Below are 27,038 nucleotides of genomic sequence, written 5' to 3'. Positions count from 1 at the left end.
AGGCTGAGGTGGGCGGATTGCTCAAGGTCAGGAGTTCAAAACCAGCCTGAGCAAGAGTGAGACCCCGTCTCTACTATAAATAGAAAGAAATTAATTGGCCAACTAAAAATATATAGAAAAAATTAGTCGGGTGTGGTGGCGCATACCTGTAGTCCCAGCTGCTTGGGAGGCTGAGGCAGTAGGATCGCTTGAGCCCAGGAGTTTGAGGTTGCTGTGAGCTAGGCTGACGCCACGGCACTCACTATAGCCTGGGCAACAAAGTGAGACAGAGTATCACAAAAATAAATAATAAATACATACATAAATACATAATAAAATTATGTATTACTATGTAAATACATAAATAAAATTAAAATAGGCCTTTTAAAGTATGTTAAAACTGAACTGAATTTCCTAATAATGACATAAAATGTCATCTGTTGCCTTTTGGGATTGTGTTCAATGCTTGATTTGACCATGTGAAAATACCAATTAGATAATACCTTGCTGAGAGATACCTTATCACAAGTGCATTTTAATCCAGAATGACCTATAAGACCATATCCTCCACTGTCTTTCTGTATGCTTTATCAACCAAGCTGACACTTGGCCTTATCCCATGCTGAAGGAGATACATTTCACTAGTATGTGATTTACACATTCTGCATACAAATGAGAAGGTACTAAAAACAACATCATGCAGCCCTGTTCTTCACAAAATATATGTAAACCATATCACTGGTTCTTAATTCTTTCCTAATTTTTTAGATTTTTATACTTTTTATATTCTTGTGTCATGAATAAATGCCCATGTATCACGTTCAGAATTTACTGTTTTCCAAAAGTGATCCATAACCATTTATTGCTAATCTTAAGAATGTAAAAAGTGTAAAAAATCCAAAAAATTAGGATAGCACATGCAAATTGAAATGCAAAAGAGAGAACATAATCCAAACCAACTCACAGGCTATTTGTGGGACAAGAAGTAAGTACTTGGCTGGGCACAGGGTTGATGCCCTTTGCTTCTCTCTTTTCTTTCTCTCAAAAGTTTCTTTTTTGTGTTTAAGATTGGAGCACAGTGCTACTTGGAATGCTCCGCCCTGACTCAGAAAGGTCTCAAAGCGGTTTTTGATGAAGCAATTCTCACCATTTTCCACCCCAAGAAAAAGAAGAAACGCTGCTCTGAGGGTCACAGCTGCTGTTCGATTATCTGAGGTTGCTTGAGACCCGCCTCTTCCCTATCTAAGGGTGAGAATGGCAGCCAGTCTCCGCCACCACGCTCCAGCCAAAAAGGAGGGCATGAACCGGAAGGAATTCCCTTCCCGCCGAGGCTTGCCCCACCACCCTGCGAGCCCTCCCACGGACAGCCCACTAGTCAGCCAATTGCCACCTACGTCCTCCCCGCCAGCCGGAAGCATCCACACTGCGGACTCTCCGAGAATGTTGGGCCCGGGTTTCAGACAGTGCCACTGCTGCACACATTGGAAACAAAGTCAAAGGCCATCTTGCATTTTATATCTCTCCTGCCCATGAACATGAAGCTGATAGGAAATCATGACAGAAAAACTAAGAGAGGAACTCGGTTCCTATATTGGTGGCCTTACTTAATGTCTTTTACAAAACATGGGACTACAATACTAATGGTTTTTTTCTGATTCTGCTGTTCCACCCATGTGTCTCACATTCGTTTGTATTATGTCAAGATATTGACTAATTTCCAGTTGCTCAGGCATTACAAATCCATACCAAATTAGCCTAAAGACAAGGCATTTTATATCCATTTCTATTTTCAGCATGTTTCTACCAAAGCTATTAAAACCAACACATACCTCTGAATGTCTGATCACAAGAAGACACAGGAAAACTTTAAGAAATTGACAGAGCCATTATTTTTAAACCTGGTTGAACGCAAACACCATCTGAATTGGCGCAGGTCCACGTTTTTTGCCAAAGATTCACACTCTACAAATGCTTAAATTGATAGTTTGATTTTTTTCCATATTATATTGCCATGGCAAACTAAAAATGAACTGTTTACAAAAGTAGTATTTCTGTTTTTCCTTCAAATGGAGTGGGGGAAGAACATAGAAGGACCCATCTTTTAAAATACTGTTTACTCAGCAAAGTGGACCTTCCTGTTTCCTTCCTTCCCCAATGCATGCCCTTTTCCTCCCTTGATTTCACACTTTCTCCCATGCCCAGATCCTTTTGTTCTCCCCAGTTATCACCTAAACCAAAAGAAGGATCTGGCCATCGGGCATGAAAAAGCAAGTGTTTAAAAATACCTAAGGTCAAGGAAAGTGCCTCTGTTGTTCTACTTGCTCCAAATGAAAGTGCTTTCCAGCTTGCCCCACCTAAGCTCCGTTCCATTTAAGTCACATTTTCCAGTTACAACTGTTACTAAAATACTGCCTCTTTCCTTATTCATTCTCCCAAATGTCTAAATAGGGGCCAGATCTGTGGGTATCAAGCTCTGAATCCCCTGCCTTCCAGAATTACGTGCTACAAAGAACAGGGACTTTGGCCCTGTGGAAATAGAAGCTCCCAGCAAGGAATCATGTGCCCAATCATGTGTGACAATTCCAAACATCCAGGAACTTTTGCATCATAGAGTTACTTCCTTTTAATTAGAGGCTATGAGCGCTTCTCATTAGTCTTATTTGCTTATAAATGCCCTGGAATTACCCAGGTAGGCACTTAATTTTTTATTTTAATTGCATAAGCAAAGTACATCTTTGCGGTATGAAATTACAGCAATTTTATTTTAAGACTTTCCAGACTCAAGCTCCCTCTATTAGAAAAAGCCAGTCTTTCCAGTACCTTCTTCTACTGGAGGAAGCACATAAGAAAAGAATTGTGTGGTATGAGTCTTTTCTATTAAGGTCTTCCATGACAACCTCTCAGTTTCAGGGAGTTTGTTGGTTTGTTTGGAATTTCTGAAAGGTGTTTTCTCTTCTTGTACATTTCAAGTACTATTTCCCTTCTCTCCCATCTAATTGCTAAACATTTTTTTTAAAATATGCACACACATTTCACACAAGAGAAAACGGGAGTTTTGTAAGTCAAAGCTTGACATTTAGAGAAGACTTTCTGCCTTCGTAAATGGAAATCAACTGTGTATGAACTGTAACTCTGCAGAGGTTATGAATCCACCCTTTACAAAAAATGATGAGCATTTAGCCCCATAATAAATAAAGTGCTATTAGCCAGTTTTGTTACATTATTGCATAGCTACGTCTTGCTAAAGGGCCACTCCTCACTTCTCATTGATGTGGATGAAAAATTGAGAGCATTATGTTTCCAAATGTGTTCACTCAACAGGCAAATAGTTCCCCAGGTCATCGCCTCCTTAATGGACCACAGGGATTAACTTGTTTGTGGTGGAAAGATCATTCTCTTCCCGAGAACTGGATAGAGACTGCCAGTGTCTGGATGGAGCAGACTCTCAGAGATCCTAGGAGCTAATAACCGAATAAAACAATGTAGAACAAAGCAACCTAAATGAGTTACTTCACGCTGCCAAATTAATCATTCATTCATTCCTTGTTTCATGGCAAGATCTAGCTCATTTCACTAAAAAGTGTTTTCTGCCATAAGACTAAATAAAACTATGTTCTGAAACCAAAGACAAGAAGAGACACAGGAATTTAAAGGATCCTTTTATCCGCACCATCTTTTAAAGTCATGAAGTGGCAGCTGATCTCCATTTGAGAGTTGTGTCTTAACTCTTCAGAGCTAGAAATGGCCTCAGAAACCATAGTCTGTGAACAAAAGTTCTCTGAAAAGGAATTTGAAGGAAAAAGACTATTCCAGTGAACAGTTTGCAACCAGGGAGATGCAAACTCTTGTGTAAAAGGAAGGAGCATTCCAGAGAACAAAAGGAGGGTTTGAGTTTTATAGCAGAAACTCTGACCCATGCTCCCAATCAGGTCCATTTATGCAAATGAAGGATTGGTTCTAATTGGTTATACAGCTGAATCCTGATTGGTTGATTCAGGTGAGCCCTGATTGGCTGAGGCAGGTCAGCTCTGATTGGTTGATTCAGGTGAGTTCTGGAGTCCCAGAGTTGAACACAGGTGTGAGTTTTGAAGGGATTCGAAGTACAAGCCTGTGACTTCTAGTCCCCAAATGGCCACCTGGCTCCATTTATAATTTTGACCCAGTTAGCCACATCCATTTTGGAGGATTGGCTCTTTCAGGTTCACGTTTGTTCACAAGTTCAATTCCTCATTATACATATAAGAAATTCAGTCCTAGATAGGTTGAGAAAGGTGTGTTGTGGCCGTGCTGGGATAGATCTCAGCTTTTCTGCTTCCCATGCAATGCCCTTCAACACAATACTATAATTTATTCATTATCACACATATTAACTTGGAGTTCTGTAGGTGTGTTATTGGAGTTGCATCTGTTTATCCTATAGATTCCAGCCACATTTTAAACACATAATTTCATGTAGTTAGGCCACTATAAATAAAGTAATCCCTCAAACTAGTAATAAACTAGAGATGAGAATTTGACCTATGGACTAATATGCCTGGAATCCACAATATACAGCAACATAATCCTAATCTATTGGTTTAATCAAGTAACTAGTTTTAAAGATTTTCTTTTTGGACTCAGATGATTGGTTAGAAGAATTAATGGACTCCTTGGGTTATTTTTAGAACACAAAAAGACTAAAACACAAGTCAAAGCCACAGTAAGAAATCTGGGCTAATTTCTGCAAAGAAAAGTTATAGTCAAAGAACAATTACCAAAGACAATAACTCCAGTAACCCTCCTAAATCAGGAAGTGAAAAAATGAATCATATATCTATGACAAGGAGGGAGGTTTGGTCTTGAGACTTTGATAAAAATATATCCAATCATGATATGCAAAGCACCATTTGTAAGATTTCAGTTTTGTCAGAGAAGTACTAAAGGAAGTGGGTATAACCCTACACAATTTTCACAGGTTCACCAATAAGGAAATAGTATTACATGGTAGTAAAAGAGCAATCACAACTACACTCACAATTTTAGGAGAAAATAAATCTAAATCCAGAATTTGAAATTTTTAAAAATGTCATTATTTAGGGTATAAGTTCCCATGAGCAGTACCTTGCAAAGTAGAACCTTTTCAAGAAGAAATATTTGACTTGAGGTAAGCCTTTCCAGATGCCATATTATTACATTCATGGAGGCAAATGCATTCATGAGACCAAAGTAATGGAAGATTAGAAATTGAAGTTTTGCTTTAAGGAATGTTGACATCATGCTAGAGATTATTTTTTTATTTTTATTTTTATTTTTTTTTTTGAGACAGAGTCTCGCTTGTTGCCCAGGCTAGAGTGAGTGCCGTGGTGTCAGCCTAGCTCACAGCAACCTCAAACTCCTGGGCTCAAGCAATCCTCCTGCCTCAGCCTCCCGAGTAGCTGGGACTACAGGCATGCACCACCATGCCCGGCTAATTTTATATATATATATATATATATATATATATATATATTAGTTGGCCAATTAATTTCTTTCTATTTATAGTAGAGACGGGGTCTTGCTCTTGCTCAGGCTGGTTTCGAACTCCTGACCTCGAGCAATCCGCCCGCCTCGGCCTCCCAGAGTGCTAGGATTACAGGCTTGAGCCACCTCGCCCGGCCAAGAGATTATTGTATAAGTAGTGATGTGTTCATTTTTAAATCCATACCCGTGTTTAGCTGCCAAAATGCAAAACATGCATTCTCTTGACAGAGAGACCCATAAGTCACCAGCTCCTCCCCTGAGAGTCTTTGAGTAGGCTGCCCAAGTACAAATAAGGAAACTCAACAAACTACTTTCATTTCAAGGACCATTAGAAACAGAAGGGAAAAGAGGTCAGGGAGACTTAGTTTCTAACAAAGGAAGTTGGGCTCTTTGAAAAGGGAAACAGTTAGAGAATGGACAGGAAGCTAAAACCAAACACAAGGCAAAAACACACACCTGAAAGTTCTCCCAGAGAGTTGCGAACTTCTGCCTGGTCCCTAGAAGCACAGGGAAGAAAAGAGGTCGGTTAACGGGAAGAGGATTCTGTGGTTCTGGGTAGGGAAGCGGAGTCAGTCAACAGGGCTTATCGTGTGATAACCTAGATAATTCCATCATTAAAATGAGTGGAATCCTGGACAGTGTTTTGGGTCTTTAATAGCAATGTGAGGCATCCTCCTCTCTGCTTATATAGAGCAGGCAGTCAATGGAAACTTACCAAGAAATATGAGTGAATAAATGATTTTGAAAGCTTCTTTGAGCATAAACATGACTTTAGACCTGAAAAGGATGACTTTGGGATAGCTGGAAAGAAAGTTACTTGTATGAATAATATTTATTCATCTTCACTGGGATATTCCTAAATAGAAAAATTGCATTTAAAATGCACAACCACAATAACAGAACACAAAAATATGAGATAAAGCAATAACTTATGGAGCTTCAATGGTCAACAAAGTCCAGAAAAAAAAAAATTAAACCACCAAGCTCTCTGCTCAGCAGCACTTCAGCCATCAGAAGCTCAGCTGTGCTTGTTTAGAAGCTCTTTTGGGGTTAAGGAGGAATGAGTCAAAGAAGGTTTGGCTCATCTGTGAAATGGTGGGATGGAAGTTCAACAACAGTTCTTGGCTTTGAAATTCCATGACAGGAAATTAGAGTAAAAGCTGCATGATTAATCTTGGTCACAAATCTATTTTTTTCCTCCTTAGGGGATATTATGTCAAAAACACTAGAGTTGATTTGGTGCGTATGTGTTTTAAACATGCTGTACTTTGGCAATTTCATTTTGTTCTATGAGTTTTGTGGTGACTCAGAAGCTTTGTGATACTATAGCTGGAGTGATTTTGTTGCATATTTGGCCTTGTATTCCAAGCCTCCCAGTGTGTATGTAGTGATCTTTGCTGCATAGGATCTGATCAGTGTTATAGGGGTGTAAGTTCTGGGGTACTACAAGGAGAGGGTCCCCAGAGCCCACACCTGAGTCTTGCTTTAAAGCAACCTTAGCACACTTAGTCTCCCAGTGACACTGCACAAGTCAGTCTTTTGAGCTTATCTTAATTCTCTAGGGAAAAAATGCAAACACTTTCTGAGTAGGGAAGTATGTTTAGGGGCAGCATTGTAAATACACATCTAAAATTATCTCCATCTGCCATGTTTTAAATCAATTTTTTTAAGCGATCAAATTGTTTTCTCCTAGAGGAACGCTGGGCAAGAAAGTTAACGACTTCTACATTCTTCTCATCACCTGGTTTAAACTGTTTTTTGCTCTGCGTAAACAGTAATTACTGTTTAAGTACATCTCAGCAGAATTTTATCCCAACTGCAACAGTCCATGTTCCTCCCAATGTAATCTCTACAGAGGAAATGGTCATCCAGGGAAGTACACTCACCTGCTCACGGGATGGTGTTTCACCATCCGCCTCTTATGTAACGGCGATTCTATGTACCTTTTTCATAATGAATGGAATAGTATTTCATGTACTCTTAAACCTTGCAATTTATTTTGTGCCATGTTCTGACTTTCATGTCATTAAACGGTTTTTTTCCTACTGTTATTTCTGGGTCATATGTGGGCATCTCCATCTGCTACTCAAAGTATCCTTGCCCAGGCCTCTGTTAGAACAGGAAACTGTCTAGCCCCTTGCTACTCAAAGTGTGGCCAAAGGACCAGCAGCATCGGCATTACCTGGGAGCTAGGTAGAACTGTAGAATCTCGGGCCCAGTCCAGACCTACTGAATCAGAATTTACATCTTAACAGGACCCCTCAAGTGACTTGTGTGCACATTAAAATTGGGGGAGTATTGGTCTATGAGACAACCAAATTCATCTCATCAGTCTTTATATCCATACATATAGCTATCTGATGACAAAACCATCTCCTTAGCCTATCTCTCAGATGCTAGCTTTTGGGTATTCCTTAGACTGATATTTGAGTTGTTCACATTTACTAGAGGAATAAAAGCACTCTCAGAAATCTTTTTCCTGTCATGTGCTACCCAGCTGCAGTAAAGAAATATGCATATTTTAGAATCAAAAGCAGAAAAGCAGCATCTGGTTTGAAAGATTTACTAAATCTAAAGTACTTCTGTTCTAAAAGTCTTTTTGGTATTTATGAGGAAGAGAGAAATGTCCCCAAAAATTATTTTCCATGAAGAAAGATTCATATCACACGCGTTAGAAGCTTACAAAATGAAGATAAAACAAATTTCTGAGGCATAAAACTTCTGGTGAAGCTTCCATCTTCATTGCTTAAGACATGGAGCTCTAGACAGCAGAGTAAGGATTGTTTGCAAACAACTTGTCCTCTAAACAGGATACAGATTCCCTCCACAGACTTATATTTTTATTGTCTTAAGCATAGACCAGATTTTTATTCACTTACTCAATATTTTTTGGTAAACCTCACTGGGAACCATGTTAGTTCTTCCTGCCCACACCCCACCCTGTGTGCAAAAGCCCTTAAAAAATTGTACACACATACAGTAAAGCCTATCATCTTATTCAAGTCCTGTTGTTCCGGAAGGAGTTCAGAAGGCAAATCAAACCCACCTTCAAACAAATCAAAAAAGTGCACAAGGATCACCACCTCCTTTGGCTAATTTTCTGGGTAGGATGTCAGTGATCTGTTCCCATCTCTATGTGATGTCATTGTACAAGTGCTGTCATTAGGGACCCACCCCTCTCTAGGAAGGACGGACCACCTCCCTCTTCCTGCAGTGGACTCCCTGTACACTGCAGGCACAGGTCTAACGTTTGGACTCTCAATCAGGTGTCCTTCATGCTTTAAGCAGCAGGAACGCCCCTGTGTCCCAAGAGTACTCTTCAGCTGAAAGGCTTGTAAGCTGGGACAGCTGTCATCTCTGGAAGCAGTTCGGCTAGCCAAAGTGGCTAACGTTCTCAGAAGGGTTGGTCAAATTCAAAAACAGAATCTGACCAAATGTAAGATTTTTAAATCTTACATTTTTTCAAATGTTATTGCAAACATATCCCTGATGTCTTGATGGGAAGCACTGATGCAAGCTGCCAAAAGTACTCCTTCCACCAGGGACAGCCTGTCTTCCTACAGCCTGCCTCAGCCCGGCATCCCCACCCAGCCACTTCCTTCCCCAGGCCCCAAAGTAAAGTCTATTTTATCCTCTTGCTAAGAAACTATTAATAATCAGAGGAGAAAAATGGCATCAACAATCATTTTCTGTTCAAGAATCCATTTGCTTGTAATTTTAAGATGTTTTGCTTGTAATTTTAAGTGCACTCCCTGCAACAGTGAAATAAATTCCCAGTCCAAGCCAACTAAAGGCCTCTCTTTATTTGAATAAAAATGTTTCTACTGAATTAGGCGCATTGAAACAATCTAATGCTGAAGAAGAGAAACCCCCCTGATCAGAGCCCACTCGCTTCTCTGCTTGTCTGCAGCTTACAGAGTAGAGGTTGACGTGGATAAACTTATGGTACATTAGTTCCTTTCTGTTTTGTCCTGAAGTTGGCTCAGATGTCGTTAATGCTGAAATCTGCAGCCAATTTCAACTGCACTTTGTTTCTCATTAAGAGGTTGATGTTTCAATGGGGAGATGTTTCAGCATTGGTTTCTTGAGCTTGCTCAAGCAGGAGCCAAAAGCTGAACAAAATCTTCCTCTTAAAAACATTTCTAATATATTTTTAAATGCTGGATATTTTAATTACACTCAATAAAACTGGCCTCCCCAAATATTTTAATTTTGACATGCAGATTCCAAGAGGAGATAGAAGATGGAAGTTCAAAATAGCCTGGAAGCTTAGACTGCCTGAGTTTGATAGCTCACCTCTCCACGCCAGGTCATCTTAGGAATCTTTACATGAACAACATAGTGAAGCCAAGAAAGCATGATCTGATCTGTTCATATGTTTCAGAACTTACAAAGAACTTACAAACTAACAGGATTAAATTTCTAGTTTAAGTGCATAATTCTGTGTGTATATTTCCTGAAGATAATGATTATCATTTCATCAATATCCTTTATCATGTACGTATACAGTTTATTTTCAATAAGTAAATGTTCTTCCAAATGATTTTAACTTGTATTTGCAACTTGGGGATATTCACATTTATTCCTTGCTTGTAATCCTATCTTGAACTTCTGAAAGAAAATTACCATTCTTATCTTGGTATTATTGATTTTCTTTGTTAAAGCAATTGGAGAACCATCTGTTTGTTTAGATTTGTGGGGAGCTAAGAGGGTTGTTTGTATTTGGGGCTTAGCATGACCTTCCAAAAGCCCCAGTGGCTCACAATCAAGGGCAAAGCGTATAACTGATCCTGTGTACCAGGAAGCCTCTTTAAAAAAAAAACAAAACCTCAATTATTTAATATACTAAAGAAATTGTACAGCCAGAGGAACTCGGGGTCAATATAAAACCAAAGGCCTTTGAAAAGATTTACTTTACTTCTGATAATGAGGACCCGGAAAGGGGAATAGAATAATCCCTCTAAATTTCTTAACATCGGAGACAAGTCTCTGCTTACATTGCCAATTACAGTGCTTCGCACCTGCTCCCCTTGTTTTCCCATCCCTTCCCTATTTCTTGTTCCAGAAATCACCTGCTCAGAGGGCTTCAATACCCTCTCCAGACACTCAAGGATCACAAGCCACTAAGCCCTCTAGACTTCCCTGAAACAATTCCAAACAATCCCATTCATTAAACCAAAGGGAGATCATTGTAAAAGAAATGACAGAAGACTCACCTTGCAAATAAGGATAATTCTTTGAATCCAGCAAACTGTCTCACTAGTAGAGGTTGTTAACAGAAAGTGAAATTTGCAGAATTTGCTAAAGAATGGCTTAAAAGTTATTTTTTTATTTCAGAATATTATGGGGGTACAAACACTTTGGTTACAAGTAATGCCTTTGCCTCGTCCAAGCCAGAGTTAGAAGCATGCCCTTCCCTCATACTGTGTGCTCCGTCTCCATTAGTTGTGAGTTTACCCACCACCACCACCACCACCACCTGACCAGCACCCAATGAATATTACTACCATGTGAGCACCTTAGTGTTGATTAGTTAGTACCAATTTAATGCCGAGTACATGTGGTACTTATTCTTCCATTCTTGTGATACCTCACTTCGAAGGATGGGCTCAAGCTCTATCCAGGATAATATAAGAGGTGCTAGATCACCATCATTTTTTGTAGTTGAGCAGTATTTCATGGTATACATATACCACATAATTTATGAAGAAGAGCCCCAAAGAAATCACAGCAGCAACAAAAATAAATAAATGGGACCTGATCGAATTAAAAAGTTTCTGCACAGCCAAGGAAACTATCATTAGAGTGAATAGACAACCTACAGAATGGGAGAAAATATTTCCTTTTTACATATCCGATAAAGGGCTGATAACAAGAATCTATATAGAACTTAAGAAAATCAACAAGAAAAAATCAAACAACCCCATCAATCAATGGCAAAGGATATGAACACAAATTTTCAAAAGAAGATAGAATAATGGCCAGCAAACATATAAAAAAAGTGCTCAACATCTCTAATAATTAGGGAAATGAAAATCAAAATCACCATGAAATATCACCTAACTCCAGTGAGAATGGCCTTTATCAAAAAGTCCCAAAACAAGGCCGGGCGCGGTGGCTCACGCCTGTAATCCTAGCACTCTGGGAGGCCGAGGCGGGCGGATCGCTCAAGGTCAGGAGTTCGAAACCACCCTGAGCAAGAATGAGACCCTGTCTCTACTATAAATAGAAAGAAATTAATTGGCCAACTAATATATATAGAAAAAATTAGCCGGGCATGATGGCGCATGCCTGTAGTCCCAGCTACTGGGGAGGCTGAGGCAAGAGGATTGCTTGAGCCCAGGAGTTTGAGGTTGCTGTGAGCGAGGCTGATGCCAGGGCACTCACCCTAGCCTGGGCAACAAAGTGAGACTCTGTCTCAAAAAAAAAAAAAAAAAAAAAAGTCCCAAAATAATAAATGCTGGTGTGGATGTGGAGAGATAGGAACACTCTTACACTACTAGTGGGACTGCAAATTAGTACAACCCCTATGGAAAGTAACTTGGAGATACCTCAAAGAGCTAAAAATAGAAATACCACTTGATCCAGCAATCCCACTACTAGGCATCTACCCAAAGGATAAAAAGACAGTCTATAAAAAAGACATCTGCACTCGAATGTTTATAGCAGCACAATTCACAGTTGCAAAGATGTGGAAACAATCCAAGTGCCCATCAATACATGAGTGGATTAATAAAAAGTTACTCCTTAATAGTTTGCTTAATGTCTTGAGGAAGGGAGCCAAAGAGGAGAAGATGCACATTATTTTGAAGAGAATGTCTCCTGAGGAAAAAGATAAACCATCCTCTTGGAAAACTTTATGGAATACAATTTGTTTTATCAATGCTACATTATTTCCACTAGATGCATAGTTCATTTATTCTCTGAAATTATTTTATTCCATTAAAAATCTAATTAATTTGAAGAGTTAATTGGGCCACTACAGAAGAATTTGGTATTATACTTTCCTAGGGGCTCATTCATTTCCTAACCAATGGTAGAAGAGAAGCACAAATGGCTGTGTTTCAATCAATAGATCTAATAAATCCAGAAGTGGAAGAAGCTGTAGGAAGCTATATTCTTCATTCAAAAATGGGCTGGGCTCACGCCTGTAATCCTAGCACTCTGGGAGGCCAAGGCGGGCTCGAGGTCAGGAGTTCGAAACCAGCCTGAGCAAGAGTGAAACCCCGTCTCTACTATCAATAGAAATAAATTAATTGGCCAACTAATATATATAGAAAAAATCAGCCGGGCATGGTGGCACATGCCTGTAGTCCCAGCTACTCAGGAGGCTGAGGCAGGAGGATCGCCTGACCCCAGGAGTTTGAGGTTGCTGTGAGCTAGGCTGACGCCACGACACTCACTCTAGCCTGGGCAACAGAGTGAGACTCTGTCTCAAAAAAAAAGAAAACAAAACAAAAATGGTCCCATGAAAAAATAAAATTCCGGGAAATTCCTCTGCTTCTTTCCTTTTATTAACTACAAAATAGACATATCTCCAAGAGTAAGGACTTGCTGAGAGTTTGTGCACCAGTGTCGGTTCCCCTGGGCCACTTTTCCATTGCCTAGGAAACAAGTATAAGCATACGGCCTTTGTCTCCAAAGCAGTCTCTCTGAATTTCCCTTTGAGGGTCTGCTTCTTTTCCCTCTCAGTCTCTTCTGTTGTAAGCTTTGACTTGAGTTGCAGCAAAACATTATCTTCCTAGAGGTTATATGAGAAACCAGAGAAAAATTCTAATCTCCTGGTCAAAATAGCCTGACCTTGCAGTGAGCCACTTCCCAGAAAGACTGAAGATGCTAAATCAATGGTGACAGACAGTCTGACAATAAACTCAAAGACCTTTCCAAGCAGGAATGACTTGGAAGAAGCATTCCAAAAATTCCTCATACTCTAGTGGAAAAGGTTTGGTTCTCATTCAGAGAAACTTGGCATGTGCAGTGTATTAGCTCTGTGACCTTGGACAAGTTACATGACCTCTCAGAGCTTCCGTTTCATCATCTGTAAAGTGGTAATAGTAAAATGACAATAACAATGCATACTAGCACGGTTGACACAAGAATTGAGAAGAATTAATATAATGGGTCCTGCTTATAGTAAGAGATCCATAAAGGGTAACAATATTTATATCTTTATATCCCAAACACAGAGTCTTGCACAAAATTATAGTTAATATTTGTGGAAGGGAGGGATGGAGGGAGGAAAAAGGAAGAGGGAGATTTGAAAAAGATTCAAGTTTAGTACTGGTGTAAATGCTGAGAAATGTCTTCTTTTCCATTAATAACTTTTCTTGATTATAATATATATCTATCAGAGACATTTTTTTAATACCATGGACTATTAGCCAGCACCACAGATCCTGCACGTCAGAGCCCTCTGGTTGCCATTGCAGCTTTGCTGCCGGTTTACAGCAATTATGTCACCTTCCTCTTATGACTGCATGTCACCACCTGGTCTCTGCTATCCCAGACCCTACCACCTCTGCTAACACCGTGAGCCCAGTTCCATGGCAGCTTCCCCTGGCATCAACCTCAGCCTACAAAAGACAGCCACCATCGAGCTTTTCGATAACATAGGTGCCCGTCACTAGTGCATTCCTTTTTGCTTTAGTGAAGGGAGTGTCCATTACACATAGCCAGCTGCTGAGTTCTCTGGTCTTCTGTAATAAATCCATTCTGGCATGCCCACCTCTCTGAGCCTTTTGTTCTCAGTACTCTGCCAGGACAGTTCTGGCATTTTTTTCTTCGTTGATTTTTTTCTTCCACTGTTTTCCCCAAGCTTGAAGGAGCCATCCCAACAGCACGCTGGGATCAGATCCAGGTGCCTTTATGATGATGTCACATGTTGGGAATGCCCCCATATGGATAAACTCTTCTTACCTAGTCTTATATTCTGCCACTCTCCTCCTTCCATCCAAGTCTGAAACCCTCAAGATCCATTGCCAAACACATTCTACCAGTTCCTTCTGGTTTACATTGTCAAGTCCTAAAGCTTCTTGAATGGAGAATCTCATTCCTCCCACAGGCAAGTCTTTCCTCAACCAGATCGTCCTGAGGCTTGACCTTAATTATCCACCTAGAACAATAAAGGGTTGTGGGCATTATTTGAAGAGGCCAAGTATCATCGTATAAAGTTCCCTCCTCAGCATAGTCCCCAAGCAAGGAAGTCAGCTTTTCTTGCAAGAAGGAGCAGGAAGGTCCCTTCTGCAGGGAAACCTCAAGTGCACCCACCTAATCCTTTCCATTCTAGGTGTCTGTGTCCCACTTTTGTCCTATTAGGACCTTGACTTATGAGTGGGAGACTTGCCAGGGTGATAGATTCAGCCTTTTGAATAATTCAGTTGCTCTCCCAACTAGATATTATGCCTGATTTTCAGCTCCCAGATGCATCAGAAGAGTCTCTTCAAATGCAGCTTTCATACCATGCCCCGAGGGCTTTGATTGCACTTCACCAACTCATCCCACAGTCCTTGTAATTACCATTGTCCTCATATCTCCTAAATGTTACAGGTATTGTATTAGTTAGTGCATGCCTTGCCCTGTGTAACCCATACCAATTCACCACAGGGGAGTCTTAGTACAGGTATGCACCACATAATGGCATTTCGATCAATGACGGACAGCATATATGACGGTGGTGCCATAAGACTGTAATGGAACCCTTTTTATGTTTAAACAAAATATGTACTGTTGTGTTACAATTGTCTACAGTATTCAGTACGGAAACGCGATGCACAGATTTGTAACGTAGGAGCAATGGGCTATACAGTATAGCCTAGGTGTGTAGTAAGCTGTTGTACCTTCTGGGTTTGTGTAAGAACAATGACATTGCCTAATGATGTGTTTCTCAGAAGGTGTCCTTGTAGTTAAGCAACACGTGACTGTACTTGCGATGCTACAGCACGTCTTATTGCCCTCCCAGCCAACGTGACTGCCTACTGCATTATAGCTGAGCTTCCCGAAAGATAGCTAAGCTGGATAGTATCCATTTACCCACTAAGAGAGTGCTCCACCTTCCTTCAACCTGCTGCGTGAGAGGCCCACATTTACAGACTGAATCAACGGGTTTCCCCTCTCTCTGCCTTCCAGTTTGACTCCCATCTGAGTTAGCAGAAGACTGGGGTTGGGGAGGGATGGGAAGAGAGCTAGGCTGGGATGTTTGCTCCCCCACCTCCCTCCCTACCAGTCCTCAGTTTGGTGCTGGCTGCCTCCTCCTACCAAGGGCTGTGGCTCCTGTCAAGGGTCCCACTCCTACAGTTCTCTTTGGTGTCTGGTGATAGATACCCCCTCTTCTTGTTCCTTCAGCCTAGGGTTACCCATTGCTTCTAAGCCAGAAGTGTTTCCCCTCCCCTCTGTGGTTGCCTTAATTCTGCCCACATGTTTATATTAATAAATAGTCTCTTCATTGAATGCTCCTCAACATCCCACTACAGCATACCATCTGTGTCCTGCCCAGGCCCCTTACTGATCCTGTGATCATCTTTTCTTAAATTGCAGCAAGCCCTTAGTGCCTCAGCAAATCCCGAGGGAGCTTCTTAGGGCTGAGCTGAAAACACTTGAGTGGTGCTACCCAATATCACCCCTAAGCATCCCCCCAATCCCCACCCCCCACCGAAACCCCAGGCACTGAATTCCTTGTTATTTATGTTAGTTACTTCCTTTTCTAACAACAGATCTGCTCAGGGTCAAGGTACATTTTGCCCAGGCCCCTTGCCCTGAGATAGTCACCCAGCATGCCAGTACGTGACCATCAAGCCCAGCATTTGCTTTGCTGTTTTTATGAGGACTCATTGACTCCTCATTCCTCCCAGCTGTGATATGCCAGGGGTCTGTATGTGCAGATTGTGCCACCTTCGGGACACAGGCTCCCCAGAGTCATCTGTCTGTGTCCCTTACTAAACATGGCATCCCAAACTAATGCTTAAGTGAAAATAACCTTGTAGTTTATTTTGTGTGTGCTTCTTACTGTTGTTCCAAGTGCATTAAAGATGAAAAAGACTTTTTTAAAAGTTTTCATGAGTTCAAAAGACAGAGGACATGCTTTATTGGCATTAATATAGATGTTCCTGGCATGTTATGAAAAAGGAACAAGGTTAAATTCAACCCCAAAAATGCCAGAATTAAAGACATTTGCATAACATTAGAGTTTTTTTAAAAGTCACAGAATGAGCTGCTGTAAGATCTTAGGGCAAGAGCTACATAATCACAGACTTTTTTTCTCTGAGCCAGCAGTGCAGTTTTACCCCTAAAAACTTGTACAATTTCTGAGTTTAATAGATTATAATATAAATTTAAAATATGCTAAATGAGGAAGAATACTTCTGAGCGGCCATTTTGCCATAACATTGGGAGGGCTCTAAAAACATGAGTTTAATTTCATCAGCTTTTAAGGCTAAATGATAGCTTCTAGTTACATATTTTATTTCTGAGGTTTCTTAATCACCATGTAGCCTTTTTATTAAGGATCTTAAGGGAGTTTAGGGAATTTTGCTTGGAAAAAGAATTACCCAAATCCAAACATCTTTTAATTTGAGCTACTCTCTTTACAAATCTGAGCAGTGTCTATTTCTTGTGCAGATAATTGCTCAGTTAAACAGGGAAGGGAACGTTTTCTCTAAGGAAGCTAGCAGTTGGATTTCCTTTGGGGTAAGGAAAACTAGTACATTGGTTTTGTTAATTTCCAGTCCTTTAATCATAAGCCCAGTTGGAGATCCATGGTTAACCAGAATGTGAGAATTTGAAGACTTCCCAGCCCTTTTTCCTAATTACATCCAATGCATTTACATCATTGGCATATTATAAGTCCAAATTAGTGGAAGATTGTGATACATAAATTATGTTCCAAGGCCCAAGGCAAAGAAAAATTAATTTCACATGTATGAACCAGATAAATTATTTTGGAGAAGGCACAAATGTTGTTTTGCACTTTTAACATAAGTATGCTGCCTCTGGGCCTTGTGCCTGAGCTGGACCTAAGGGGAGACAGGTAACCTCCTCCACAGTTATGGTCAAAATCACACAGTCTTGCATCCAGGGGGTAGAGCTGCTTGTGCTGCCTGCGCAGGTGGGTCTGTGAGGCTCAAGGCAGCCAGCTGCGTTCTGCAGACCACGCCAGCCTCAGATGGTCTCACACTCCGTGGTGGCAGTGGAGCAGGCCCCGCAGTCACAGCGGACAGCCACGGGATAGGTGTAGAAGGGGTCGACTCCCGGGGCACAGTTGGGCAGCTTGACGGTCACCTGTTTGGTCTCGTTGTAGGTACAGACTCGATGATGGGCTTCAATGTAGGGGGGTTCCAAAATGGGCTTCTGTCCCCACAGGTAGAAAATGGAATTCGTTAGAACATACCACCCTGCTTCATTTTCTTGGTATCATTTATCACTAGCAGAAATTAACTTGCTATTCATTTGTGTATTTGTTGCTCTGTCTCCTCCCAGTAGAAAGCAAACTCCCGCAAGCAGGAAGCTGATTTCGTTCACTACCATATCCTGAGCTCCCAGGAGAGTCCATGGCACACAGCAAGCGCTCCATAAATATTTAACACATGAATAATCTTGATCTTTGCAAACACCTCTATCTATCTAGTCTCCCCTCTTCCACCGTTACTCCCTGCACCCTATTTGCAATAAAGTGGCCCAGAGTGATCCTTTTAAAACATAACCAGATCATGTTACTCTCTGCTCAAAGCCACAGTGATTTCCCTTCTCACTCAGAGCAAGACTCAAAGCCATACGCTCACCCCAAGACCCCCACTTCACCTTCCCTCACCTTTCCCTTCTGGTATGTCTATGACCATCCCCACCTTTCTGACTTCCTCACTAGACTGCAGCCACGACAGTCTCTTTCTTGTTCCTCAAACCCACCAGGAACAGTTCCAGCTCAGGGGCTTTGCACCTGCTGTTCCTTCTGCCTGGAACATTCTTCTCCCATATGATTCCCTCCTTCACCAACCTTGGGTTTTGGTTCAGACGTCCCCCTCTCAGGGAAGCATTTCCTAACTATCCCTCCTTGTAAAACTGCAACATCCCATCTCCACAATTGGAAACTTCCTATCACCTTTCCTGCTTTATTTTTCTCCAAAGTACTTGTCAATGCTATGCGACGTATTTTATCTTTTATTCATTAGTGTGATATTTCTCCCACTCTAGAAAGTACGCTCCTTGAGGACAGGGATTTTGCCTGTGTGCTCACTGCCGTGCCTCCAGTATGTACAATGGTACCCAAGAGGTTCTCAATAACTTATTTGTTGTTGAATCAATGAAAGAAAACACAGCAAGGCAGGTTCCTGAATGGTCCATGCCCTGTTCTGATAATCACCTTCTATAAATCTTGAATTCAGAGACAATTTTGATAAACAGAGCACATAGATCAGAATAAATCAGCACAAGGTAATCATTAAAAGTCTCAAACCCTGCAGTCAGAACTATTGAGCTTGAGTCCCTGTTCTGCCACTTGCTGGAGCCCTTGGAAAATCCACTTAACTTCTTTGAGCCTCAGTTTCCTCATCTGTAAAACAAATTATCTACCTCATAGCATTGCTTGGGAGATAAGGTAAGATGATATATACCATGCACAATGCCTAGCACAAAGTAAGAGTTCAATAAATGTAAGACATTGTTCATATTAGAGCAATTATTATAAGGAAGTAATAATGAAAACAATAACAACCAGCTTTCAAAGGAACTGCCTTCACTTGTTCTGGGGAAAAAAGAAATAAATCTATATGTAATAATTATATATAATAAATATATGTACATATGTAAACCCAAGATGAAGTTCTTGTGTGAATGTCATGAAAATAGTAGCCGTGCCTTTGACAAGGACCGTGCAGAAGAGCTGAATTTGTCCTCGACTGTTTTCTCCTGCCTTCCCTAGTTTGTTTCCTGTCTTTTGACCCTCAGGTACTCTAGGAACTTAGGCAGACAAGACACCCAGTAAAATTTCAATTTCAGATAAATCATTTTCAGTATAAAGCTGTCCTATGCAATATTTGGGACACACACTAAAAAAATTATTTGTTCATCTGTAATTTAAATTTATCTGGGCATCTGATTTTCTTGTTTTGTTTCAGTTTGGATTTTTTTTTTTTATAGGGAGTCTTGAGTGGGGAGGGTGTTGGTTGTTTTGTTCTGTTTGTTTGTTTGCTAAATCTGGCAACTCTAAAGCCAGGTCATGAGAAATAATTATTTTCAGCAACAATTCCACCTTTGAAAGCAAATCTAGCCTCTTTGTCATCATGAACATCCTTATTTTCAGACATGTTCCCCAGTTAAATTACCAAAAAAAAAAAAAAAGTGCTTTATATCTCAGAAACTTTCAGATTGCTGGCAAAACCTTATTCTTTTATTTATTTTCTATGCATAACCTCCCTTTTCATGACACGGTAAAGATATAAATAAAAGCTGGCTAAAATTAGGCAGAATTTTGTTCTTTAATGATCTTGGTGTTTCCATTTCTCCAGTGAGAGCACAGTCCCTGACCGCCTATGGTGACCATGATCCAATTAAAGACATTCATCAATTTTTCAAAGGAGAAGATGAGCTGAATTGAAGGGAAACAGGAGTTTGAGAATTTGGCAGAGAAAGAGCTCTAAATAGCCCAGATACTAGACGCAAGCAGAGAGAGGCACTGCCGGGCCAAGCCCTAAATAGGAAGATGTGCCAAAATGTTTTGAGTAAGCTTGCTGTCAGCTGACGGACAAGGTCCACTTAGCAAAACTGAATTTTTATTTGGCTAGTAGGTCTCAAGCCCCTGGACGATGCAAAAATAAGACTAATTTAGTGAAGTAGTTTCATTCAATTTGGACATTTCAACAGCCATAACCCAATTCCATTCATAGGGCCATCATCTTATCTAAGCAAGAGCAGGTTGCTCTCTGAGTCCCTGAAGAGAAGGACATTTTCCCTGTGGCCATGTCCGCTCGTGGTGCTCAGGTGCTTCTCCGTTGTCTTCCATTAGGGAAGAGGACATGTGACTCCAGGTAGAGGCCACTCCCATTTAATCCCAAAAGTATATGTTGACTGCCTCGTTCGTACATGACACTGACAAAAGCTGTGAAAGTCACAAGACTGAACTTCTGCTCTCAAAGAACTTAAAATCATGTTTGTGGTGGTCAAGGGAGTAAGAGAAAATGTAGAGCCTAGTCAAGGGCCTACGGGAGTCAGAAGAGGCTCAGGGAAGGAGCTGCAGGGAACAGTTATGCTAATGCAGGTGGAAATGACAAGGGACATGAGAAAAGGACCAGCATGAGATTTCATGAGGCTATTTAAAAAGAATAATTGAATATAAAGGGATTTGATGGATCTGTCAGTGAGAGTCCATAGGGGCCCCGGGGACTTGAAGGGACAGGGCTGTGAGAGAGGCACTGAAGAGGGGCCTGGGACCACCCCTTACTCATCTTCAGCTCAGGGCATCTTCCTGGGTAACTGGCTGAGTTACCACAGATGAGGGGCTCCAGGGTAGAGTTTTGGTCCCAGGCAAGAATTTTTTTTTTTTTTTGAGACAGAGTCTCGCTTTGTTGCCCAGGCTAGAGTGAGTGCCATGGCATCAGCCTAGCTCACAGCAACCTCAAACTCCTGGGCTCAAGCGATCCTTCTGCCTCAGCCTCCTGAGTAGCTGGGACTACAGGCATGCGCCACCATGCCCAGCTAATTCTTTCTATATATATTAGTTGGCCAGGCAAGAATTTATCCCCAGCTTTCCACTAGTCTCTACATGACTCTGCATCACTGTCCCTTGCAACCCTCCATGTCATCTGTAATAGGGGTAGGACAGTGGCAGCACCTCTTGGCCTCCCAGAGGTGATTCCCAGGCACACAGGCACCACGTAAATAAAATTATGAATCTTATTGGTGCTCTGTTAAAGGGGCAACATCGTGTTTTCCAGATCATTTTTGGAAGATGCCAGTCATTGTTTTATTTTGTTTGTTAAATTCACAGGAAGGGCCGGGCATGGTGGCTCACGTCTGTAATCTTAGCACTCTGGGAGGCCAAGGAGGGTGGATTGCTCAAGGTCATGAGTTCAAGACCAGCCTGAGCAAGAGCCAGACCTCCGTCTCTACTATAAATAGAAAGAAGTTAATTGGCCAACTAATATATATAGAAAAAATTAGCTGGGCATGGTGGCACATGCCTGTGGTCCCAGCTACTCAGGAGGCTGAGGCAGCAGGATTGCTTGAGCCCAGGAGTTTGAGGTTGCTGTGAGCTAGGCTGACGCCATGGCACTCACTCTAGCCTGGGCAACAAAGCGAGACTCTGTCTCAAAAAAAAAAAAAAAAAAAAAAAAAATCACAGGAAGGGCAGATGCCCCAGTTCTACCAGCCCGGAAGGCACTGCGGTCTGCGCCTGTCTCCGCGACTCACCTCCCAGGTCTCGCAGCGCCCCCAGCAGGCATCCGTGGTGATCCGAAGGCCCCTGCAGCCTGGCTTCTTGGCCAGGAAAGTAAACTCCCTCACGGCACAGCCCACGAAGGTGCGCAGGTCCCCGCCGGAGGTGCCGAGGACGCGGGCGCCGCCGGCCAGGAGGAGGAGGAGGGCCACGGGGCCGAGGAAGAGGTGCGCCAGCTTCATGCCGCTCCTCCACGGAGGGGAAGGAAAGAGAGTTTAACGGGCCCAGTGGCCCTCAGTGGCCGCTATCAAAGGGACGTCGCCCTTAGCGTCCCAGGGAAAATGAGCCAAGAGATTGTAAATGCCCACAAACGCCATCAGGTGCCCAAAGTCTCCTGTAACTCAAGCCAGTGTGGATTCCACAGACCTCTCTAGACACCCACCCCTCCAACTGCTTTCTCAGGCTTTTCCGTGGGGTGCCCAACTGCTGCAGGTGACTCGTGTGTCAAAGAAGTTTGTCCCTGTGGTCGCTTCAATATGAACATAAACTATGAGCAACGCCAAAAGAAATACATACCCTAATACATATTCATAATACATAATATATGTCCTGACATAATACATAAATTATTTTTGTTCGAGTCTAGGGTATTTGGGTACCATGTTATATATTTTGCTCAAAATTGTATTTTCAGTGTGATGGATGGGAAATGAATGGGCAGGCAAATAAATATTAATAATAGTATTCCCCATATGTATTGTTACTAACCTGACCTGCCACAAAACAGATAAGCAGAAGATATTATGGAACCTGGCACCTGACTTGGTGGCCATTTATAAAAACGTGTCCTACTCACTACAGACTGCCTCTGCTCTATGCTTCTGCTGGAATAAGCACCTAGTTGTGACTCAGTTTAAATCCAAATGATGGGAAGCATAGGGAGTATTTAAAACATAATCCCAATCTACTGTCAAGTCCATTCTCTCTTGGTCTTGGTCATTCCTTGTGCTCTTTCAGGAGCCAGAATCCCTCCTTCGTGCTTGGCCCACTGGAAAGATGCACTGGATGATGAAGGAAGGAGGACATTGCCCTATGCCCCCCCCCCCCACCACCACCATCAAATTCATTGTGGCTTAAGATGGGCTGCCAAGTTACTTATTTCCAAATCTGATCTCACAGTTCCTACTTCTGACCTGTCACCACGAGGCTCTCCGGGCTTCCCTCGGCTGGAGTGAAGTTATGAATAAGGAGCAGCACTTACCTATTCTTGCTGGAGCTTCTTTTAGAGCTGAAACTTGCACCCACGATTTCAGTAACTCACAAGGAGTGGTAGAAGTTTGCTCTGAGTAAATGTCTCTACCCTCTGTTACTGGGCTGCTTGACTGCTCAAATATATAGGAAAGGTCTTGTCAATCAAAACAAAAGAGAGGCAAATCCTTACAGGAACTACTCAACACATCAAAGCCGTGGAATATAAAGCCAGTCTCTATTTTCCAAAACTGATTAACTTAAAGGGTGTTGTTCTGTTGCTTAACATCACCTACTGAAACAGAAAGTTACCTTGGTGGGAGACATAATCCTAGGGAAATAGTCAGAGGTAGTTCACCTGGTTCTAAGGAGAACAAATGCACTGGGGCAAGATGGATTAGATTTTCCTTCATGGTAACCACAATTTCCTTTGAAACAAGAGTAAGTCACCAGCAGCTCACGGCAAACTCTTTCCTTTAATTCACAACGTTTCAATACATTGAAAAATAACAAAACAATAATTCTTACTGGAAAGAACACAGCATCACTAACTGAAAGGATGGAAATCACAGTGAGAAGAAACATGTCAAAAGTCTTAAAATTAGTTAAGTATTAGATAATATTAATAACACCTTAAAATGAATCATTTAGGAAAAAAATACCAAGATGTTCAAAGTTATTATCTTCCAGCATAGGAATTAAAGACAACTTTTCATTTCTTTTATGTAGTTTTCAATATTTTTCACATTTTCTACATTGGGAAGTCTTGTATAATAGAAATTCAACTAATATTAATATTGTTAAAATAAACCAATTGGTATGCATTTGTACTGAATGTAAAGACATTCAATGCTGCTGTAATGGAGATGATTCATTATATTTTTGGTCTTAAAAGGTTAAAATAAGAACAAAATAACATTTTTATGAGTATGGGACAGAGTTTATATTCCAATCTGTAATAACCGCATACAAATAGATTAAAAACATACTTGTTCATGGCATTTTTCTGTGTGCTCTAAAAAGTAAATGAAGCAGGCATCATCTTTGCCCTTAGGAGTTTACATATCATAGCAAATAATGACATAGCCAGAGATATTTAAGATAAACATTAAATAAGTAGTGAAACTAAATAAAGAAGATAAAGCATTTCCATTTTCGGCAAAGAAAGGTGTTCTTTAAATAAATGTGCTACTCATTAAAGGTTTGATTTTTTAAAGCATAGAGCAAGCAACACTCAGTGAATCCTTCCATATACCACCCCGGCTCTAGAACTGGATTATTAAATGTGTTTAATAGAAAATTGAACTAGACTTGGAATAAGGGACTTTCTTCAGCCCTTCAGCCTGTGGGTAGCATAACCAGAACTAGGGTCCTCTGGGGACAGACTGCTTACCTGGTGTGATCTTCCTAACTTGCTGGGCCGAGAGCTGGCCAATTGCAGTGAGCTGCCCCGCTGAGCTGCTTTTCTGAAGAGCGCCACTCAACCCTTTTTAGACCTGAAACATACATACTTGTATCTGCAGTATCACGAAATAAAGAGAGACAACAAAAGACCAAGAGCACCTTTCTTTCACAATCTCCAGCTTCCTTATAGTGCAGAGCTGTGGCATCATGCCTTCCATCCCATCAGCGTTAACCTTATAATAATGACATTTATAGTCACAAAGCAACCACTATGTACCAGGCACCAAGGAATCTGCTGGGCTCTCATTTATGTTATTTCTAAGCCTTACAACAATTCTGTAAATCAATTATCATTTTCTCCTTTTTACATTGGGAGAAATGGAGGTGCTATCATTTTGTAACCTGCCCACTTCCAAAGCCTTCAACAACACTGGGAATTGCAAATGGGTCTACTTCATGACTGTAACCAACTATGGTCAATTGGAAGCATCTCCCTGGAACTCTGTATTAAGAAGGCAATGAAGCCAGTCCAAGTGCAAAGGGCAGTGGCCCACCAGCTTCAGCAGCATGGGTGTAGGAAAGAGGAATGGTGTATGAATGCCACTTATTGCAATCTCTGCACTATGCCATGTCACTTGCCTCTCTCTGGGCAGAGTGAGAGGTTGCAGCCTGATTTCAAAGGCTAATTAGAGCCCTGATACCTGCAGAATAAATCTGCATCACAGTCTATGCGTCTGGACCTTCCCTTCAATCTTCATTGAAGTTCCCACCATCAAAGTCACTCTCCTGAAAAAGCAAGTGAAGATGTGAGCAATGTCCCCAAGCACAGGCCCTGCAGAATCTTCTCTCATTTTGTTCTGTCATCTTCACGTGGATTCATTGTCACCTAAGAGGATGAAAGATATAAGTTTTCTAGGGGTAAGGAGAAGGGAGAAGGGACATATATGAGCAATCCTCTTGAATTCTGGGGGGAGCATGACACCAGAGGAATGAGCCAAGTGTCAGCACCTTGAAGGGGAGACCGAGCAACAAAGGCCTGTAGGGGAGGGAGCCCCAGGTGCAGAAGGCCTTGGGTACACACTGTGCGTGTGCAGGAGATGGTGACATCGGCAGAGCCTGGAGCACGCTCTTCCCTTGCTCAGCCACCTGCATTCTCAGCCACACAACTTCCTTTGTGACTACCTGGAACAAGTCACTTCTTTCAGCCTCAGTTTCCTCATCTGTAACACAGGGGATTGGACCCCATGACTCCTAAGGTCCTTCACAGCTCCAGAGTTAAGGATACGCAAACTATTTCATGGACAGAACAAGCCGAGAACAAGTCAGATGGAGAATCCGGAGGGTCACACTACAATAAAGTCAGCCACGTTCGCATTCAAACCTTGACTCTGACACTTGCCAACTTGTGATCTTGGACAAGTCTCACAACTTCCCGAGCCTCAGCTTCCCATGAAATTGAAAATGCCACTTAAATAGGGGTTGTGTGAGGATTCTACAAAATAATGTCTATAAATGGCATATCACAGTATTTGGTACGTGATAGGCAAGAAATGTTGTTTCTCTTTCCTTCCCCCCAAAATGCATCATTATCATTGTACCACTAATAAATAAAAAGCTACCAATAAAAAATTATGTCACCCCAGCAATGATGAGGCATATCCTGATTTCAAAGTTATGAAATGTGAAAAAAATATATGAAAATGAGAAGAGAGGAGGCAAAGTCTTTGGGGACTATGAGACCTTAGCACCATTCTGATATAAGTACACAAGTTTGGGCACCAGCCTGTGCTTTGATCTGACGTGACAATTAACAACATAATCTTCAGTAGGAGAAAAGGTCTGAAGTGTTAGCCTTAATTTTTAAGGTCCAATTCTCATATTTTGGTGGTATTCGCTTTACCATAGTTATAAAATTCACTATATTCATAAATCTTCATAAGTACTCTCAAATAATTTCAAATCTGACCAAAAATGGAGTCAAACTAAGTAAGCCAAACAATGCTTAGTGAGCACCCACTGGGGTGCACAGGTACTAAACGTGGGCCCACAGGAACTAAGCCATTTGCTACTGCACTTAAAACGATCTCTTAAGATTTCACAAAAGATGTGCATGCTCCAATATGTTTTTCCCCACTGTGCTCTCAAAATGCACCATGCTCAGCCCAAGGGTCATATTAATTAGCATTATGCCTCCCGTAGGGGAATATAAAAGTCACAAACGAAGCTACAAGTTTGGAGGAACTAATAGAATTAATGATACGAGAAAAATCAGCCTTGGATCTTACAAAGTTGTATGTTGCTTCTAATATCTCTTATTTACGAGGCGGGGGCAATTCTGGGCTTACAAATGAAGATAAATGGTGAAGACTTAGAAGAAATTAATTTTGCTGAAAAGTCATTTCTTCCTCTAGAACCACTGAGTATTTGTGGGTCAGTTCCTCGTGTTATTGACTTAAAGAGATAACATTTGCCCTAGATGATGGTGCAGTTGCTATGGTAACATTTTTTTAACGAGACTAAAAATAATGAAGCCCGTGTGTCTGATTTA

The 27,038-nt window shown here is 41.4% G+C and overlaps 2 protein-coding genes across 2 annotated transcripts in view; one reads left to right on the top strand and one right to left on the bottom strand.

Moving 5' to 3' along the window:
• Window positions 1-7,529, top strand: part of RHOJ (ras homolog family member J) — an 84,359-nt gene extending 76,830 nt beyond the window's left edge. The window contains exon 5 of the mRNA XM_020285755.2: window positions 1,047-7,529. Within this exon, the coding sequence (XP_020141344.1) occupies window positions 1,047-1,193 (147 nt within the window). The 3' untranslated portion in view covers window positions 1,194-7,529. The remainder of the gene's footprint in view (window positions 1-1,046) is intronic.
• Window positions 7,530-17,543: 10,014 nt separating this feature from the next.
• GPHB5 (glycoprotein hormone subunit beta 5) lies at window positions 17,544-22,080 on the bottom strand. Its single transcript, XM_012777659.3, has 2 exons — window positions 21,874-22,080; window positions 17,544-17,820 (listed from the first exon to the last, which is right to left on the bottom strand). The coding sequence occupies exons 1-2, from the start codon at window positions 22,078-22,080 to the stop codon at window positions 17,632-17,634; spliced, it is 396 nt and encodes a 131-aa protein (XP_012633113.1). The 3' UTR covers window positions 17,544-17,631.
• Window positions 22,081-27,038: the final 4,958 nt, after the last annotated feature.

The sequence above is a fragment of the Microcebus murinus genome, chromosome 6 (assembly GCF_040939455.1).
Source record: "Microcebus murinus isolate Inina chromosome 6, M.murinus_Inina_mat1.0, whole genome shotgun sequence".
In the NCBI taxonomy this organism is placed as follows: domain Eukaryota; kingdom Metazoa; phylum Chordata; class Mammalia; order Primates; family Cheirogaleidae; genus Microcebus; species Microcebus murinus.
The sequence above is the reverse complement of the archived record's forward strand: the minus strand, read 5'-3'. Positions and strand labels throughout refer to the sequence as shown.